Source organism: Vombatus ursinus, unplaced genomic scaffold (assembly GCF_900497805.2).
Source record: "Vombatus ursinus unplaced genomic scaffold, bare-nosed wombat genome assembly UNPS02011334.1, whole genome shotgun sequence".
NCBI classification, from domain to species: Eukaryota; Metazoa; Chordata; class Mammalia; order Diprotodontia; family Vombatidae; genus Vombatus; species Vombatus ursinus.
Window position 1 is genome coordinate 1,242,604 of NW_020951112.1, and position 21,327 is coordinate 1,263,930.

The window sequence follows — 21,327 nt, forward strand, 5'->3', positions numbered from 1 at the left end:
GGAAGGCTGCCTGCCTGGAGAGAATCTTTTCTCTGCGCTAGGAGACAAAGGCACCCCGTGTCCCCCCCCCCTTCCGTCACCCCCCACCTCCCACCCCTTTCTGCTCTTGAGAAGCTACTAAGGTGTACGGGCAAATGTGCTTCTCGGCCACGGGAAGGGTTAATTATCATACAACTCCTTGTTTTCTGTGGCAGCCCGAGGATTTTAATGTCTGCTAACCCTACCACTAACACACATTCTTTTCGGGGGGGGGGGGGGGGAATGCTTCTGTGCTCTAGTTTTAAAATGCAAAGGTATGATGTTATTTGTCACCATGCCCAAAAAAGTCCTTACTTGATAACTTTGCCAGAAGAGGGAGAGAGAGAGAAGGCAAATGTTCCCCCAGCTGTTTCCTGTCTACAGTGTCTGTGTTTTGTAGATAAATGTGAGGATTTTCTCTAAATCCCTCTTCTGTTTGCTAAATCTCACTGTCACTGCTAAATTCAGAGCAGCTAGAGCCTGCGCAATGGAATAAAGTCCTCAAAATTGAAATGTGACATAGCTCTCGACAAATTCCCCATCTCTCTGGATTCCTCTTCTCCCATTATTACTGCTCACCAATTCATTTTCAGACTTTGCACTTCAGAAGCAATGGACAAATTCAACAGTCTTTCAACACAATTCTCTAAGTGCTGCCTTTGTGATTTCTTAAAGGTAAATCTTTCTTACTCTTCGCAAGCATGTGGGTATTTTATTTCATTGGATTATATTTTTCAATTTTTGGTGTGTTGCATGCCCTCTGCCTGGGAGTGGTATTCACTTGTAAATTACATTGTTTCTGGGGGGTAGGGGGAGACGGTAATTTACAAACTGCTGACTGTGCAATTTCGTTGGGGAGGGGGTCTAGAAAATAGCTCTGGGGAATAAGTTGCATTTCCACAAGCAGAGATGAGGAAAACTGCTGCAGGTACTTGGACTGACTTCCACTTTTGCAAGCTTTCATGTATATCATTGTTGGAGATTCCTTTGCATCTTATCTATAGTCAGAGGCTGTGAACCCCCCCCCCCCCCCCCCGGGGAAGAGAAAGTCCCAGCTGTTTTCTGCAGGTGCAGATGTTATCCTTTGAACCCTAGGGACTTGCCTTGGCAACTTTGTCAGGACTGGGACTGTGATCCACGGCATATGTGTCCTGAGTGGCACCCAGGGGGTGATGTTAGAACTTTTGCATATTATCTTGGTGGCTAAACTCCTGGTGTTAGCCATGTATGCACTTACCTCCGACTTCAGCCATTCGAAGTTAAAGGGAAATTGAGTCGGCTTTTTGGGAAATCAACCTTTGCGACTCCTGCTGACCTTGCATATTCCTATAGACCAGAGCAAATGTATACTGTTTAAGGAAAGCGGAAATTACTCCAGCAGCTGCCTGTCCAACTTCTCCCTACTGGGGAGGGCTTCTGCAGGCGAAAGTTTAGCTGTGGGGTTTCATGTCAGAGAGCTCTCTCTCCTTCGGGCTCGCTGGTGGCAGGGCTCTGAGTAGGTAAACCTGGCTTGCTGGGGATGCACTGACCTCTCTCTCGGCTCCTCTCCCCTGGCCCCGGTTCAAGTTTCCATTCCTGACACAATCAGAGCCTTGGAGACGGGTGTTTTTTCAATTTGCTGACACTTTTGTGTCGGGGACACCACCACCGCCAGAGCTGTAATTGCCTCGCAGCTCAATTCATAAATGGTAGTTGTTGCTTAAAGGCAACCTTCATTCACCGTTCTTTCAATCATCACACCGAAGGGGTTGAGGGGGACAGGGGCGGGAGGGAGGCTTCATTAGACAGGTCAGGGACTTGGGCATTTCTGGGACCCACATGCGGGGCGGGGGGGCACCCGGTCCTGACCCCCTGGAGGGGACTCATCAATTTTGACCCTGAGCATAGCAGTGTTATAAAAGGCATGAAAAGCAACCAATTGTCTTTGCCTGGGTTCCTGTCCAACACACAGGCATGTGGCATGTGGCATGTGGCAGAGTCCACGTCATTACATCGTACCTACATGTTGGCGTAACTTTTGTCCTTTTGCAACCAACTTGCCAAGTCCTTCTGTTCTATGTGCCGGGCACTTTTCAGAGATGGGAAAAACCCATGGGGAGTCACTATTTTCCCTCTATACCTAAATTGGGTAAATGACTTGGCTCCAACCTTAAGATGCAATGGAGTGAGCCACCAGGGTCCTGCTCACGGGCTTAATTCTCTGCCCCACCCCCCCACCTCACCTCCCACTCCACATGACTCCAAACATTTCCAAATAGTGGAGTCAGGAGGGAAGAGGTGAAAAAGGTAAGCCAGGCGCTCTTACCATTTGACTGACCTGCCCCAATTCTGTGCTGCTGTAATCGGAATGCAATGGGAACCCCCTTTACTGGGGGAGTAGGGGTGGGGGACGGAAAGGACCCACTGGAATTCCAGCTGTGTAGTGAGCCCAGTGTTTGAATGGACAAAAGGCCGTTTACCCAGTCCCCTGGTATACCTGCCCTGGGTGTCCAAATGTAACTAGATGCTTTCATAAACCCCACCCACAGAGCAGCACATGTTTCTTAAAGTCTTCAGCTTTCAATTCACATCAGCCACATAATACCCACCCTGACCTGCTGTAAAAGATCTGCAACCCAATTGTCACACCTCCGTGAGTATTTTCTTATGAATATTACCCTGCAATTTCCTTGGCCCCATTGACTGGAGCCCAGACATCTTGAATCAATTGAGGGGCCATTTAATTAAAATTCAGATCAAAGAAGTTTACTCTGTAGATTGGGCTCCTGAAGGACTTTTGAGGGAATGGTGTTTTTAGTTTAGATTTCTTTTTCTTTCTTCTCCCTTTCTTTTTTTTCCCCTGAGTTTCTTTCTCTTTTCCTTTCTTATTTCTTTCATTTTTCTCTCTTCCTTTTGGTAAAATAAAGGAGCCACAGTAAATGATGAACATATGAGTCAACTTCTTTCAAACTTTTCACTCACAGGCAAGCTCTTTATTGTTTTCTTTTTTGGAACACTGTGTGGATAAATTTTTGGGTTCTCTCTGTGGGTGTACTGGACTGTTCCCTTGGCCTTCATTAAAGGAAAAACCACTAGAGGATCTATCTTGTCCTAGGACTAAAGTGCTGATGTTTATCTTACAATGTAACCCAGCTGAAAACTTTGAAAAGCCCAAGTTGTTCAGTACTGGAGATTTATGCTTATAACTGGCCTTAGCGTTTTCTATCTGAATGAGCTGTTAAAGACATAAAGTTCTGACATGTATATACATATATCTGTACATATGTGTATGTATGCATGTGTATGTGTGTGGCATATATGTATATGATGTATGTGTATTGCCATATATTATATTTTATATGTGTGTGTGTGTGTGTATATATATATATACACACACATATATACATATCATATACACACATATGCTAGAGTTTAGTCCGTTGAGGCTGTGTGGTGAACAATTTTTCCAATGTATGTTTTTTGAAGAAGTGAGGAATTAAAAGCCAATTGTGATTACAGGTGCCTGACCTATCAACTCAAGATCTGGGGAGAACAGAGTTGCATGAAATAAAAGAGGGGAAAGGATGAAAAAAGAGTGAAGTGGGGAGAAGAAATGAGTTAGAAAGTATGGATTCTAGAAAGGGCCATACCCAGACAGTGGTGTGTCTTCCAAGATGTTTCAAAGATGCATGTTCTTTTTTCAAGAAAGTGTTGAAGTCACATTGGGTTATGTTTGGGGTGCATTTGTTGGGGTTTCTATTGGAAGTGGAAGAAAAAGAAAAAAATTTCCAAGCAAGAAAATGGAAATTGTATGTTTTCTTGTTTCTTCTAGCCTCAGTGGATTTAGATATGTGGGTGGTTTCCATTTAGAGGTGCCATTGAGAAAATGGAAGAAATGTTCAACCTTCTCTTCACCACCTCTTCCATTTCATGTTGGTTATTTATAATGCATTGCCGTATATTTTACAAGCATTTGCTAAATATTTATGCTGTGTTAATGAGAGTCAAGGGTTTGGGTTCTTTGCCAAGTGCAGGAATAAAAAGTCTGGCCACAAACATGGAAATCTTAATTAAAATGACCTAGCAAACTTTGCAACTGATGTCAAGCTATTAAGTTGAGAGTTCACGGAGTGCAAAGGCAGTGGTCAGGAAATAAATGATTTCATCCAGGTCTTCAAAGGGGAAGGGGTTGGATGGGAATGACATTGTGATGAGGTTCAGAGAAGCCTGCTTTAGAATGATGGCTTCCAGTTGCTGCTCCAGGTCCTACCTGCCCAGGAGACATAATTCATTTTACCCACTGTCCCAGCAGAGTCTCCCTCTGATTTCACTGATGTTGGATAAGACCAAGAGGGAAGTTATGCTTCTTAAATTTGAAGACTTTTTGGGAAGAGCCAAAGCTTTGAGACATGAGCTGACACCATGGAAAACCAAATGATCATTTTCAAATTGGTTTTATTCTTTTTGAGAATAGACCTGGGACTCAAGCCTCAGGAATCCATTTCCTGACTGGGTTACTATTTTGTCTCTCTCTCTATGACTGGTTAAGTCCCATCACTGGGGGGTCCTTCTGTTTATTTAGTTATAAAATGGATTTGATGACATAAGGGCCTCCGAAGGGTGACGGGAAAACTGTTGCGGGGGGGGGGGGGAACCCCATAGGAAAAAAAAAAAGGCAAGTTCCACCTATGCAGTAGGCATTCGCTAAAAATTTATCGATTCAATTCTGATTGGACAAAATGGACTTTAGAATTCAGAAGTAGAAATCCATTTGGAGCAGCATGGCATAGAGGAGAGAGATCAGATTTATGAGTCAGGAAGCCTCGTCCTTTCTCTGACACATGCTGATTGTGTTACCTTGAGCAAGTCATTCTATGTGCCTCGGGCAACACCTTACGACTCAAAGTTGCAGAGCTCATGCTCCTTATGAGGAGCTCCCTATAGCAATAAAATCAAAGATTCACACCCAAAAGAAGTCTAGCTATAATGATCCAATGCCATTTCTGATTTCTCATATTTTATGGCTTCTGGTCCCTCTCCTCCCCCACCTGCAGTACCATCTTTCCTTGGTTGTGATAACTGCCAGTATTTCACAGGTAAGAAATCTTATTAAAAAAAAAAACAGGAAAAATATGGAGATTTGTAACATCATTGCAAGACCTTTAGTGATAGAGTAGATTCTTGGAATGGAATGGAATGAAATGTTCTAGGTCATCACACATTCTAGCTCATAGAGAGTTGTCGTAGACAACAAACACAGACAACCTATTTTCAAAGCATTCTAATGTAATTAAATGTAGTCAAGACCAAACAGGACACAATGTGATCTTAGAAGGCACAGCAGAGTAATCATTAAGAACTTCTCTGGTCCTTCTTTTTGTGACCTTGACAAGTCATTTAACCTCTATGGCCCTTAGTTTCTTCATCTATCATACGCAGGGGTTGGATTAGATGACCTCCCACCTATCTTCCAGCTCTAAAATGATCAATTATCATCACATAATCTTGGAGTTGGAAGTAGGGGTGTTCTGGTAAATATTTAATGACCAGCTCTCCAGGGGAAAAAATGTACACAGAACACACTTTCAAGTATAACCTACACCCACGAACATTTTCTCCATCCCTTTCTTAAGTGCAGATAAGCTGCAAAACAATGAATCAAGACCAAATGTGTAGTGTTTCTGATTTCTGAGGTATAAATGCTCACACTGAAAATTTAACAATCTGCTCTCACAAACCAGTTTGAGCTGGCTCCAGCACATGCCTGATTGGAAGAGCTCCCAGGCACCATGTAGTTCAGCTCATGCAGGAACTCAAATCCCCTTCGAGATATCATTGACAAGAGGGCCTCCAGCTTCTCCTTGAAGATCTCCCATGAAAAGTATCCCTACTTCCTCCCAAAGAAGTTCATTCCCCAAGCTTGACCTGTGCAAAAGTGCCAATTAAACATGGCACTAGAATGCCAGTTTACTGAGAAGACCAAAAACATGAGCAGGGTACAATGGAAAGAATGTTAGCTCTGAAGTCAAAGGCTGTGAATTCAAATCCTGGGGCAGTAGGTGGCGCAGTAGATAGAGCACCGGCCCTGTAGTCAAAAGGACTTGGGTTCAAATCTGACCTCAGACACTTGACACTTACCAGCTGTGTGACCCTGAGCAAGTCATTTAACCCCAGAAAGCCTCACCAAAAAAAAAAAAAAAGATAGCATTTGAAGTGTTTCTTTGACAAGTCACCCAAGTCATTGGGCATCCCTACCTGGGGCCATGTCTCTCACCTACAGAGAGCCGTGATTTTCCCCCAGCTGCAACAGATGGCTTCTGAAGTCTTTGCTAGCTTTTGGTCTATTCTCTCATGTTCCTGCCTTGTCAAGCAAACTACCATACCTCTGTGATTGCCCCTCATAGAATGCTGGGGTTTTGGACCCCTCAACCCAGGTGGGGAAATATGACAGTCTTTCTGCTTGTTTGGCAGGTGAAGATGCATACTGTGTCCTCCATCCATCTCTTCTACCTGGCCCTGTGTTTGCTCACCTTGACCAGTTCTGCCACAGCAGGGCCTGAGACGCTCTGCGGCGCCGAGCTGGTGGACGCCCTTCAGTTTGTTTGCGGAGAAAGAGGTTTCTACTTCAGTAAGTTACCTTCTCCCTGGTCCCGAAATTTTAATTCCTAAAGTCGGAAGTTTGCTTCTGTGGATTTCCAACTGCAGAGTGTGCTTGCAAATGATTGAACCATAGGGTTCACCACTGGCTGCTCTCCTAAGTCTCTGAGATTGCTTACCTTCAAGTAAGCATGATGTTTCAGAGGGGAGTTGGCAAAGGAAGCCATCTGGGGATGGAATTTTCCTTCGTAATATTTTGCCTTTTCACTGCTCCTGGTTCATCCTTCTCTCTACCTTTGAGATAGCGTGGTACAATACAAAGAGCACTAGCTTTGGGGTTAAAGGACTTGGGTTCAAATCCTGCCTCCTCTATGAACTTTGGTGAATCACTTACTTGTAGGTGCCACAGCTTTCTCATGTATAAAATGAAGAGTTGGCCCAGAGGGCCTCTCAGGTCCCTTCCAGCTCTAAATCTATGATCCTATAAGTCACTTAACCTTCTTGGCTCTCAGCTTACTCACCTTTGAATAGATAGAGATAGAAGGTCCTTTCTAACTCTGAAGCTATGATCCTGTGAGCTATGAAATGAGAGGGTTAGACAAGATGACCCTTAAGATGTGAGCCTGTCTGAATGTGTGCAGAAGTAGATATACTTGTTTCCAAAGTATGCGTAACTCTTGGCTAAATATAGCTTATTGTGGTACACTGAAAATAATGCTAATTTTGGAGTATGAAGACCTGGGCTCTAACCTTGGCTCAGTTATTTATTGCCTTCATTTGTGTGACTCTGGCCCTCAGGATCCTCATTTGTAAAACGAGGGCATTAATCTAGATGACCACTTCTGAGGCTTATTCCAGGTCCAAATGGTTTATTCTTTTGGAGGAAAATAGAAAAAGCCCACTGGCAGAAATTTACTACCAGGTTACATGGATGATCAATGCTATGCCCAATTAGGACGACAGGAGATGGGTCATGGTGACTAATATGACATGGAGACAAAATAAATACAAACTGAAATCACAATCTGTTCTCTGTGAGAGCCAATTTGTGATTTTAATAAAGGCTTAGCATTGACTTGGGAGAGCTAAGGAATTATAGACTCTTATTCTCTGGTTACTATCTCCACATGAAAGGGAATCTTTATGAAAACAACCAGGGCATAGTAGGGTTCTTTTTTTTTTTTAAATGAGAGCTGGCTAAAAGCATGACATTTTAATGCTTCAGAGACACTCAAGTCTTCCTTGACACAATATATATTCATGAGATCCATGACATTCAAATTAACTTAACCCTTTGGACTCAATTATCCTATATTGTAGGGTAAGGAAAGATCCCAGAACCAGATAATTCTCCTAAGCAGCTCTGTGGAATTTCAGACTTCCACTGGCCACTGACTGGGTCTTGTGATCCAAGCAATGAGAATCTGGCCCACATCATGTGTGAGTCATCCTGAAGGCTTTGTATCACCAGAAGGCAGAGAAGTCTTCTCAGTTCTCCTCTCAGCTCTAAAGAATAGATACTCATCTCTCATCTCTCATCCTATTCCCAGATCTTCTCTCTCCAGGAATGGAGAAACCTGATGATCTGACCTCTCTACTTACTTGAGAGAGAGCCCTCTTTAAGGGAAAGAGCAGGGGAAGGACAGTTCTATGTACTCTTTGGTGCCTTCTGTCTTATGGAATGAATGGTTATCTATTTCCAGCCAGTGATTGAATCAAGTGGAGATCATTTATTTTCTCAGAATAGATGCTTTCTCTTTAATTCTTTGAATTTCACATCAATAAATGTAGAATGAAAATGAATTTTAAAGAAATTAATGTTGTTTTCAACATGATATTAACATATGGCAAAAATGTCTACTCCTTCTGTGAATCATTGTTCTTCATTCAGTTTTCTGTATTTCAATGTCTCCCACTTAGCCCAAAGTGGATTTTCTTTTTATTTCAGTCATCTGCTCTTACTGTCTCCGCTCACTTAACTGCATGACTACCAGGTCTCTACTTTGTTTGGGCCGGTCAAAAAAAAATATCACCAATGATAAAATATACCTCCCTCTTCTAAACAGACTCTTAAGTATGGAATGAGGCATGTTTTGTCAGATATGGCCAATGTGCTCATTTATCTTAAGTGTTCTTCTTTATTAGAAAGGATGGTTCAGAGCTGGCAGGGGAGGGGAAACCATTAAGAAATATCACCTTTTTTAAAAAGAAAAATGTTCATAAATTATTGCTTTAAAAAGTCCTAAAATCATAGATCTTGAAAGGACCTTGGAGGTCATCTGGAACAACCCCCTCACTTTACAAATGTAGGGGGCCCAGAGATGTTAAGTCATATAGTTGGCAAGTAACAGAGCTGAGATTCAAACTCAAGTCCTGTGACTTCAAATTCAACAGGAGATGCATTGCACCATGCTGCCTTGATAACCCTGATCATTCCAAAAAATCATCCACTGGCTGGTGGATGTAGAATGTAATATGGCATTCTCCAAGATTCCAAAGCATAGATCATGGAAATAGAGCCTTTTGGCTCTATGAGAGCCATGAGACATACATGTGTATGGTTTTTTTTAAAAATAGGATGGAAAGCAGAGATTAGGTCTCAAGCCAATTTAAGATTATGTTACATATGCTCACCACCCCCTCCAGATAATCAAAATTCTTTAGCAGTGATGGTGGAAACAAACGATGGATTTCCACAAGTTTCCTAGGGTTATGTTTGGAATACAAGGCTCTACCCATTCCCTCCCTGGGGGTAGAGAGAGTGAGTGGATAAAGGTTGTAACTGAAATTTTAATTCAGTAAGTTCAAAGAATAAGAGCTATGTGTGAAAAATCTTGACATATTGAATATGGCTCCTTGGGAGAAAAGTATTCTATGAATTCAAGGGATCCTCTATTCATATTATCCTTGTTGCTTCATTTATCTGTGAATGGTATGTCTCTGCTGATTTATAAAGTGGATTGATTTCATTTAGATTACTGGTCTGACATAAGATACATATAGGGGCCTTTCTGATCATCACATGCAGAACAGGAAAATACTCCTTTTACTCCAAGTAGAACAAACTGCTAAGGTCATCTCTCAGCCTCATTCCCTTCTATCAGATTCCTTTTCTAACCAAGTTCCATCAAACCTAGTATAATTTTCTTTTTCCCAGAATCCAAATCCAACTCAGAGTAGGCTCCCATTCAGATGTCCCATGGTGAATTTCCTCCAAGATAAGCAAGTAAGATAGATGTTCTCATAACCAGAGGAATCCCAGTTTAAGAGAGATGTCAATATAAATTTGCAAGACTTCAGCTCTCCTCTTTCTCACTGGGTTTCACTAGCAATATTTAAGGCTGCCAAAATGTTTGGAAGTTAGTGGTGGTGGTTATTGTTTTATGACTAACTAAGATGTCAACTGATTATAAATTAATTGGTTGCATTAGAGAAAGAGATTGATAATGTGCCTTGTGTCTCAGCCAGTTAGTCTTATGGGTATTAACTGTCATCAATAAATTTTTATTGAGTTAACTTTTTTGCCCTTTTGAGATTTATAGTGAAAGGAGATGTCTGCCCTCAGGGTTTATGTTCTTCAGAATGGTGTTTGGTATAGAAAATGAGTTAGAGAATGATAGCCCTAGCTCTCACAAAATGCTGTGAAAACATAAGCCATTATTATTGTAAATCAGTTGTGTTCTCACTTACTTTTCTCCTTCAGGAACATAGAGAAATTTCCCAACCTCTTACATATGTTAGATCATTAAGCTATTCAATTAATTAAGCATTGTCTTACATCAAAGAATCACAGGTTTAAAGTTAGAAGAGATCTCAGAGGCCATCTAGACCTAACGCCTCATTTTAAATAGGAGGAAACTGAAACCCAGAGAGGCTAATTAACTTGTCCAAGCTCACATGGGTAGTAGGTAGGAGTCAAGATTTGAAAACAGATCCTTTAACCCCTGACTCGGTACTCTTTCCTCTATACTATGCTGCCTCTCGAGATTGCCCATCAGATCTCAGAGTTTGGTTCAGTGTCAAGAAAAACCTTACTAATCAACAAAGTTGTCCCAAGATGGAAGGGGATACCTGTGGAGTAATGAGTTCCCCATCCTTAGAAGCCTTCAAGTAAAGCCGGTGATCACTTATTGGGAATGAGGTTAAGGGGACTCTTGGTTAAGTACAGGTCACCACAAATTACCTCAGAGTTCCCATACAACTCAGAGATTCTATGATTTTTTTTTTTCACATAAACCACATTCCCGTGACTTCATAGTGAAAGTATTTCACGGGCCTTCCTTGCTTCATTGACATATTTTTAGTGAAAGGAGAAGACCTCAGCCATAATTAACCTGAGTTTCACAGATATTTCATGGGAGTGAATTCCAAATGAAGAGCTAATGGCCAACCCTTAGCCATGTGTCACAGTGATAGATATGAACTTCAAGACTCAAATACTTTATCTATATTCTATGGGAATATTAGTGGAATAAAAAGTACTACAGCATTCTTTAATGAAACACAACTCAACCAGACTGTCAAGGTCCTTCCAGAAGGCTGGGTTATCCTGATCATCATCATACAAAAATAGAGACAACCAGCTGCTAGTTTAGGTGAAGACCAGTCAAGAGACAGAGAAGCTGGATATACCAATCTCTAGAGGTGCCTTCTTGATCTAGGTTTTGTCAAGAGTTTATACAATCTAATTCAATTCAGGAAATAAATTTTGAGGAGCTATTTTGTCCTAGGCACTGTAATTGCCTTAGTGTATTGTGTTACTGTTGCATATATAGTCTTTTACCTGACTCTTAATAATTATTTCAATAGTTATGTCGTGGGACCACCAAGCTTGATAAGTGGTTATTATGAGTAGAACTGGTTCCCAAAATGTTAACTACACTATAAATGATCCTCTAATTACAGGGTACTAATGAGAGCTTACAACCTACCAAAACTTGGCCCCAAGAGCATCCTAAACATTTCCAAAATCGACAACCCTGTTATTAAATAAACAAGTGTGCTGGGCTACCCTTTGTACACAAAGATGGTGCTTTCTCCACAATTAAGGTGCTGGGTTGCAGCTGCTCCATCCAGCCCCCTGGCTTCTCCCCCTTGTGGCCAGAGACATACATTTGCAATACAAGCAGTTGAAATCAAGGTGCCCTCACAGTGACCATAGATTGATTTCTCTTTACGTGAGGCAAATCAGCCTGTGTGAGAGTTGATCCTCATGATCTTGATGTTATTAACATCATAACCCGCTCCTAATGTCTCACCTTCCTATATGACTTTAAGGATTCCAAGATGCCTTTCTCACAACGGTCTAAGGGAGCAGGAAGGTACAAAGGGAAGAGCGCTGGCTTTGGAGGCAAATGACCTGAATTCAAATCATGCCTCCAATGCTTACTTTCTGCATGACCCTGGACAAGTCATTTAACCTCCCTGAGCCTCAGTTTCCTTATCTGTAAAATGACTGCACTGGACAAGATGATATTTAAGTTTTCTGCCAACTTTAAATCTATGGGTCTAAAACGCTTCACTACTCTGGGCCTCAGTTTCCTCATCTGTACAAAAGATGTAACCACATTTTACAGATAAGGAAACTGAGGCTCAGGAGCATTAAGTGACATGCCTGTAGTGCATACCTGGCAAATGTCAGAGACAGAATTCAAGTAGTCTTTCTGAGTCCAGGTATTGTGCTCTATCCGCTACACCAGTGGTTTTTGTTCAGCAAACCCTTTCAACATCAACAACGACAAAAAGTGCTGCCAATCCCAAGAGTGATTTAATAATCCATTTGTGGTTTATTCATTAAGGGGACAAGTATTTATATATTACCTACTATGTTCCAGGCACTGTGCTGAGTGCTTTACAAATATCTCATCTGATCCTAACAATCCTTTGACATAGGTGCTGCTACTATGTTCATTTTACAATTGAGGAAACTGCTGCAAACAGAGGCTAAGTGACTTTCCCAGGGTCACACAACTAGGAAGTGTCTGAGGCTATATTTCAATTCAGGTCTCTCTGACTCCAGATCCACTGTGACATTCAGCTGCCTCAGCGCTTGCATTGATTACAATGATAACTTTTGCCCACCAAAAGTTTCAAATCATTGCAGTAATAAACATGATATTTCAAACATGCCCATATCTCTTGTCACTGAGGACTACATTTGTAACATAATTGGGCAAATATTGATGATTTAGGGCACTATGAAAGAAATTTTGGTGCAAACTCCTTGGACCATTGAGTTCAAAATCCCCCAAATGGGAACCATTGTGTTATACCACACAGAAAGTATTTTGAAAAGTCAGCTTTAAATAAAATATATCAGTATAAGGCATAATTCAGTGGATAGAGCACTGGCCCTGGAGTCAGGAGAACCTGAATTCAAATCCAGCCTCAGACACTTGACATTTACTAGCTGTGTGACCCTGGGCAAGTCACTTAACCCCAGTTGCCACACACACACACACACACACGCACACACACACACATACATACATATACACAATAAGGCATTATTCATATGAATACTACTACTCCACTGGGTCCCTCCTACATTGTGCAGTGTAATGAAAGAAGACTGGAGCCCTCAAGTCAAGTCTTGGCTCTGTCTCTTAGTACCTATCTGACCCTGGAAAATTCCTTCAACTTCATTGGGCCTCAGTTTCTTCATCTGCAAGAAAGGGATGACAGCAGTCACAATACCTCCTTCTGAGGATGATAGTGAAGATCCCAGTGGAATGATGAATGTAAAGTGCTCTGTAAACTCTAACATGTTCTAGAAATGTCAGTGATTGCTATTGATAATAATGAGAATGCTCATAATCTCCAAACCTTGGAATGAAAAGCTTTCAAAATATAGGGACCCAGCATAATAAATTAAAAACATGTGGGGAAAGGGTGAGGCTGCCACTCTTCCCATCATTCAGTCTGCTACTGAAGTTGTCTTGGAGATGATTTCAATTGGGCTACAGAGCGTGTGCTGACATTCCAATGTTCAATTACAAAAAACCATTATTTTATTCACTGCAGAATGTTAAATATAAAAGAATATTATTCAGTTTAATACTAACATATTGACTTGTCCCAGGACTATCTCTATCTGAATTCCATCAAAAAAAAAAATTGAGAACAAGATGATGATGAGAAATCTACAAAGAAATCACAGATCTGGACAAAAATACTAATGTATATGTACGTAGAGCCTTCAGTTTTACCAAACATTTTATGTACATTATTTCATCTGAGTCTCAAAACAATCCCATGAAGTAGATGATATTATCATCCCCATTTTACAGATGAGAAAATGGAGTCACACAGTGCCTGAGCAGGATTCAAACCCAAGTCTCCCTGACTCCAAGTCCAATGCCAGATCTTGGCAGTAGTGGACATTTTCATGGCCAATCTGGCTGCTCTCCGAGGAATGTTTGTAAAGAAGGTCCTGGTTGGACCAGATGACCTCTACAAATCCTTTCCAGTTCAGAGATTGTGAAGATTCTGAAACTCCCAGCATTCCCAGCCTTACATTTAATTTGGCTAGGATCTTGAGGACTTCTTTGGTGGCATTTGGGGGAACAGGTCTATACTGGAGCTGCAGCCTTGGGCAAGATGCCATGACAATACCTCTCCAAGAAACACCTCTCCAGGAAAATGCCAGCAGCCTGGGAGATTCAAAGGAATGACTTTTCCGTTTTCTAGAAGTTCAAATCCCCAGGCCTTATTAGCTGTTAGGCTAAGGGGATGACAACACCGCATTCTGTTTGTCTTTATCTATAGGCTAGATCATGTTTAAAACCCAGAAGAAAAAAAAAAAAAACCTGTTACTTGACATCTGATTCCTTAACTGCAGTTAGCTGAATGCCTATTTAATGCATTGTTTAGTCTCATATTGGCTAACGCCACTTAACGGCGAGAGCCGGCGTTCATTCTTGGCATGGCCATCCCCTCTTGCTTTTTCACTGAACCTTAAATACCGAGAAAAACCCTTGACTTACTTTACTCCTGGCATGTTGCTTTATGCAATTGGCCTGAACCTTTGCACAGGGCCTTCTGCATTTGTCCTGAGATAATTAATAGCTTTGCAATATTTGATCAGCAGCAGCCGCCACAGTTGCAGGGAGGAATTATGCAACTGGCAGAGACCACACAGTCTTCTAATGAAAACCTCTTGCATTAAATGCTCAGGCAATCTGTTTCAGGGCGGGAGAATCACATAGTGGCCTCCAGAAGCAACGTCCAAAAGACTGGAGTCTCACTTGATGGCCCATCCTGGGGAAGGCAGTATAGTCTAAGTGGAAAGGCAACCTGATTTGACCTCAACAGATCCAGGTTCAAATCCCAGCTTAGCTACTTGCTGCCAAGTGAAACCTTAGATAAATTATTCCATCTCTCTAGGCCTCAGTTGTCCCATTTGTAAAAGTACAAGATTGGATTGGATCAAGAGTTCTTAAGCTGGAGACCTCCAAGTGGTCTGCAGATAGATTTCAAGGGGGTCTATAAACTTGGATGGGTGAAAGTTATTTCTTTACTTATAACTTGAAGTTATTTCTTTACTAATGTCTAACTGAAATGTAACATTTCTTTCCATTATGAGCTTAAGAAAATTCTGAGAGATAGCCAACAGACTCCATGAGACCAACCACCAATGTGGTCTGTAACAAACTCACAAAGATTAAGAACACCTAGGCTACATCTTCTTTTAAGGTCCCTACCAGCCCAAAATTCTATGCTTCTCCAATCCCTTCTGCAGCTAAGTGGGATAGCAGGTGGAGTGCTGGGCTTGGAGTCAGGAAGACCTGAGTTTGAATCCTGCCTCAGACACTTACTAGTTGTGTGTAAAGCCAAGCAAGTCTTTTCACTGTTCAACCTTAGTTTCCCCATCAATAGAATGGGAACAATAATAACACTTACCTTGTTCTGAGGATCAAATGAGCTAATATATGTAAAATATTTTGTGAAAGCCAAAAAAAAAACATATGAACTACTACTATGATTATTCTCACAATGTTAAAAGGGACCTTAGAAATAATCTAGTACAACCCAGTAGTTTTATAGATGAGGAAACTGAGGACAGAGGATGTTTGCTCAAGGTCACATAATTATGGGTAGAGCTGAGACCAGAACCCTAGCAGTTTTCCTGATTTCCTAAGTTCTGTGGTCTTACCATGCTTGTTTCAGACTTGGATGGGAAGTGTAAAATGAAAGGAGAAATCTATGCTGGGAGAAGTTCTCATATGAAATAGGAGGTGCTTTTGCTTATCATCATTAATTATGATGCAACATCAATACACAAAAGCATTGGCAAAACCAGTTCACACAAAAGTACATCATAGCATCAAGACTCTGTTTCTCTGTCTCTGTCTGCTTTTCTCTCCCCCTCTGTCTCTCTTTATCTCTGTCTCTGTCTCTGTCTCTCACTCTGCCCTCCCCTACCTGCCCTGGGTAAAGACCATTCCAATGGGGTCTCTCTTTCCCAGGTTCCATATAAAGTCACAGTTCAGAATGTTATTGTATATTCTATCACTCCTACTCTGGGATGGCTCTCTCCAATGTCAACTCAGCTCAAGTTGCTTTGGAATGACTTTATAACACTGGGCTACTGGAAAATCTGAAGCAGGGTGATGAGTTATTGGGCCAGTCACTTTTGCTGGAGTTTTCGGTGAACTCAAAAGTCAACACTGCCCCAGACCAAGAGGGATTTTTCACTCCATTTTCTGCAGAATCCTAGGGCAATGGTGTATGAATCTCTCCTGAAAGCCCTCCTCCCTGAAGCTTCATGAAATGGAATGGATTCGTTGGGTTTGAAGAATTCTCAAGCTCTGTCTAAGGGCACAGGACCAGAGATTCAGAGCTAGATGGGACCTCTGAGATGACCTAGTCTAAACTTTGATTTTACAGTGTAAAAAATCAAGAACCAAAGAGGTAAAATTACTTATCCAGAGTCACACAGTTACTAAATAGCAAAGCCAGAATCCAAGGCTAGTTTCTCTGACTCTGAATCCAAAATTCTTTAAGCTACAGCAGGCTGTATTCATTATCTTCTGGATTCCAATGACCCTTCTTTTAACTTTAAAAATATGTCTATCATGTAGCCAATTCTCACAAGTACCAGGACGATGCACCATATTCCCTGATGAAATCGACCTTTCATCATTGACATATGATTGAGAAAGTCTGCCCAAAGCCAACCCACATGCAGTCAAGTCACAATATGTGCAAGAGAATGTATCTCTTGGGAATCCTGGGCAATTTCTGGATGATCTGGGGGTTTCAACCTCCTCCCCCAGGAAATGCTTTCCTTCCCCTTCAAATGCATTGTTGAAATTTCATTTGATCTCATTTTCCCCACTCACCTTCCAGTGGAAAATAAATGGGTTGGGCTAGACCCAAAGACTCCTTCCAGCTCTGACATCACCTGATTGTGGGATGTTGGGCAGTGTTGAGAATCAGGGACCAGTCATGAGCTGGACTATTAGTGGTCCTGGAATGACCCCAAACTGATTCTGACAAATCAGAAAATTCATGGGCAAGGAGTCATTTGGTAATCTTTCCTTCAAAAATAAAAAAAAACTGTTCATATGGGTTATCTTAAATGATTTTGAGTGGTCTCCCACTTCTAATTATCAAACTTGAGGATTTTTTTTGGTTGCCCATTAAATGAAATAGCTTGGGACAGAGTCTTCTGACTAGAAATTTGAACATCTCTCTCCAGATTTATTTTAGTCATTCATTCATTTAACAATTGGTAATTTTAGTCAATCATTATCATTTATTAAGAGTTATTTTTGTCACTCGATCAACAAGCATTTAATAAACACCTATTTGTCAGGCACTGTGATAGCTGTTTGGGACACAAGTAAGGCAGAAACTCTTTTAAACATCTATTTCAGACTGTCCTTCTTTGTCTCAAAATCACTCAGCTCATTTCTTTGTAAGTAAAATCAAAGTGTTGTCAATATAGAATGGTATAGTGTGGGACATTGGAGTGGGAATCAGGAAGACATGAGTTCAAATTCTACCTCAGACACTTACTAGCTGGTTCTTCCTCTCTGATTGAAGCCGTGTGACTTTGGACATATCATTCCACCTCTCTGAGGCCCCTGCTATAAAAATAAGGACTTTAGAAAGACAGAATTATGTTAGAGTTACTAAGTGCTGATTGGGCCACATGCTGGTTATGGGATCCTTTTTGGTGTCTCAGTCAACTCTCTGAGGAGGTAAGTTGCAAACGACTTGACGTTTGCCTCAGTGAAGGAAATTTGCTATCCAGGAGTTCCAGACACTGATGAAGGATTAGACCAAGACCACCTCTCCTCACTGATACTATGAATGGCAATAATTGTGTGGAGAATTATCACTAGTAGAAATAGAAGTCATAATAATAATAAAAATGTCAATTATTTTGTTCATGTTTTCATCAGTCTCCTATACCCCCCCTTGAATACCTTCAACCAATGAAGAAAGAAATGACTGAGATATTTCTAATGAAATCTAAATGATTCCACTGATATTTCTAAAATGCTTTAAAGTCTGTGAACTGCTCTATATGTATTATTTCATTTGACCTTCGCAGCTATCCTGTGAGGGAGGTAGTACAGATATGCCCATTTTGCTGAGGAGAAAACTGAGTTAAATGACTTGCCTGTGGTCATAATACTAGTAAGAGTCAAAGGCAGGATTTGAATCCAGTTTCTCCTGACTCCAAGTCCAGCATGCCTCATTTATCCAACAGTTTCATTTCCAAAGTGTTTAGCTCACATCAGCCAGAGTGGTATGAGTCTTTCATTTTACAGATTAGGAAACTGAGGCTCAAAGAGGTTGAAATTCCTTGCCCACAGTCAAGCATGAATGCTCATCTTCAACCCAAGTCTTCTGCCTCTGAGTCCAGCATATTTGCCCCAACTATATCAGTTCTTTCTGGAATCAAATGTTTGCTCAGAAGTCTGGGGTACAGGCCCATGATCTTACTGCATCTTTCCTGTTCCTACAAATTATTAGGTCACTTATCACATAATTCCATTAACAAGATCCCTTTCTCATTTTCTGTGATTTTGATGTATAAGAGTTGTAAGGATTCAAGCACTTAATTAATTCACAAAAATGTATTAAATTCCCACTATGTTCTAGGCAATACATCTTCCATGTTCCCTCTCAGTTGGGTCAGTTATGTGAGTGCTGTCATTGTTGTTGTTTTCAAAAACTAATTCTTTCGGAAAGCTTTCTACAATTTGAAAATACCGTTGACTACTTTCTTCATTCCAATTGGTCACCAACTTGAAACCACCAGAGATAAAGACATCACAACATCTTGCCCCCGTGTCCCTTGAATTCCTGACGTACAAGTCAACAGGTCTTCCATGAAAAAGCTTAACTTTTCCTACGTATTTTGAGTTTTATGTTTCTTTCCATTAAAGTTTCCAGCCACTCATAGACATATTTAGTTTGGCAATGAGCAGCAGTGACTCATGGAATGAAGAAATTTGAAAGCAAAGCTACTGAAAATGGATCTAATTTCTGTGTGTGTGTGTGTGTGTGTGTGTGTGTGTGTGTGTAATTTGGGAGCCAGCTATTGATAATTTGTGTAATTTTTCTGAGTTTTATCAGCTGAAGCCCTGCCAAATATTTGCATTATATGGATGCTTTGTTATTCCTGAAACATATAACAAACTTCAGCTGGGACTCTATCTAACACAGTCGAAATGTAAGACTAGGGTTGGCTCATTTTCTCATTGTTTTTGGCTGAGCCCCCTCAATCAATGGGTATCAAGTGCAAAAAAACAAGATCATATTGAAACCATTTTCTGCATGTTCCTTCCTATGGATCCAGCCTTTTCACTTTCAAATTTTCCAAGCCTGAACAAATGGCCCCAATTAACAGAAGGATTCTGTCTTGGATGGAGAGGGTGCCCAAAGTGGAATGGGCTTGCTAGGGAGATGGAAGGTTCCCCACTGGAGGTTTTCAAGCAGACACTGGGTGAACCACTGGTTGGAGATGTGATGGAGGGGAACTCCTGGAGGGTTCAGTGGGATTACGTGACTTGAGGGAAGCCTTCCAATGCTGATATACTCTGCATTTGCCAATTAATTGCATTCCCTTTATTATTCCTTTCTGAAATTTGTGTAGGTATATTTTTGGCTAGAATAGACATCTTTCCCAAGGGATTCCAACATATTCTAGTAATTCTTGCTTCGTCCTATTAAGCATATGCTTAAAGATAGAGAAGAAATTTATGATAGCATCATCCAATAAACATCATTTCCCTTAATACAGACCATAGGTTCCAAACACACACACATACACACACGTACACACATGCACACATTATAAAATATGTTAATAGTCTAAATCAATCAACAAGTATTTTTCACGTGCTTAGTTTCTGCCAGGCACTGTGCTAAGTTCCAGCAATCCAAAGAAAGACAAAAAATATAGCCCCTGTCCTCAAGGAGCTCACTTTCTAATGAAGTGCTTCTGGGAACTTTGCATGTAATTGTGGAAATTTCCGTCAGCACAAAAGGTAAGATTGAGAGAAATCAGACTCCTGAAGCACTTGGCCAATGGGGAAAAACCTAGGGCTGACCTCTACAGTCAGGGGCACATCACTTTCTACCTGGAAGTTGTCTGGTAGGGCTTGGTGTGTGCCATCCTGAGTTCGGCTCTAATAAAAGGAAAAAGCAGAGGAATTCATCTCTTAGGAGAGCCCAGGCTCAGCTGGCTACAGAAATATTTTTCTGGCCAGCAAGTTAGCTTTGATTTATGATGGGAAAGTTTGGTTTTATAATCAAAGCATCAGGTTCTTTGTGCTCCAAGGAGTGCAGAAAGCAAACACCATGTGGCATGGCAGAGAAATGCAGTCATTTGAGGGATCCTAGGGGCCAAAAGGGACCCATTGATTGGCTTGGTTTGGGTCTCTTCTCTCTGAACAAAGACCACACCAGTCAGGTCTTCGATCAGAACCATAATTATTAAATCTTGCACCCAAGGCTGGAAGTAAAAAATAGTTCTGGGTCAAGCAGCTGTGGGAGGGAGGGAGACCATAAGGAGAAACCACAGACTTTGGAATATAAGGCTTTGGTGGGGGGAGAGACCTTGTCCTATTGATGACAGAGCAAATAATGTCATGTCACCTCTCTAAGAGTCAGTTGTTAGAACTGTAAGATGAGAAGGCTGGCCACCCTAACTGACTTCAAAGATATCTTCCATCCCTACGTCTTTGACTTTATTGATGACCGTATTCATACACAGGGCCACAGGCTGCTCTAGGGAAGGAAGAGATTGGAGAGTATTTCACTTAGAGGTAGACCTTACCATTGTTGTATGATGTGGCTGCCAGCAGACGGAGGGGGAGGGGTTGAGAAGCTCAGCATCTGGTAGCTTCTTACTTTAACTCATAATTCTTGCGAACTACCAAGACAGTAAGTTGAGGCAGCTAGTTGGTGAAGTGTTTAAGAGCCCTGGACTTTGGAATAAAGAAGAACTGAGTTCAAACCCTGACTCACTTACTGGCTATGGTAACCACTCTGGGCAAGTCACTTAATGTCAGTCTGCCTGTTTCCTCTTTTGTAAAATGGAATCATCATAGCATCTACTTACTGGGTTTTTGTGAGGATCCAGTTAGATAACATGTACGGCTTTTGCAAACCTTAAAGATGCTCTATAAATAATGCTAGTTATTACTACGACTAGTGTTACTATTACTACTACTACTACTACTACTACTACTACTACTACTACTACTACTA

The 21,327-nt window shown here is 41.2% G+C and overlaps 1 protein-coding gene across 3 annotated transcripts in view; it reads left to right on the top strand.

Annotated features, from left to right (window-relative positions):
• The first annotated feature begins 282 nt into the window (after positions 1–282).
• Positions 283–21,327, top strand: part of IGF1 (insulin like growth factor 1) — a 101,185-nt gene continuing 80,140 nt past the window's right edge. For 2 of the 3 annotated variants that reach the window (XM_027855835.1, XM_027855838.1), the window contains exons 1-3: positions 283–293; positions 612–693; positions 6,469–6,625. In XM_027855835.1, the coding sequence (XP_027711636.1) occupies positions 286–293; positions 612–693; positions 6,469–6,625 (247 nt within the window). In that variant the 5' untranslated portion in view covers positions 283–285. Of the gene's footprint in view, positions 294–611; positions 694–2,597; positions 2,651–6,468; positions 6,626–21,327 lie in introns of those variants that run through there. The other variant, XM_027855837.1, reaches the window with a different exon arrangement.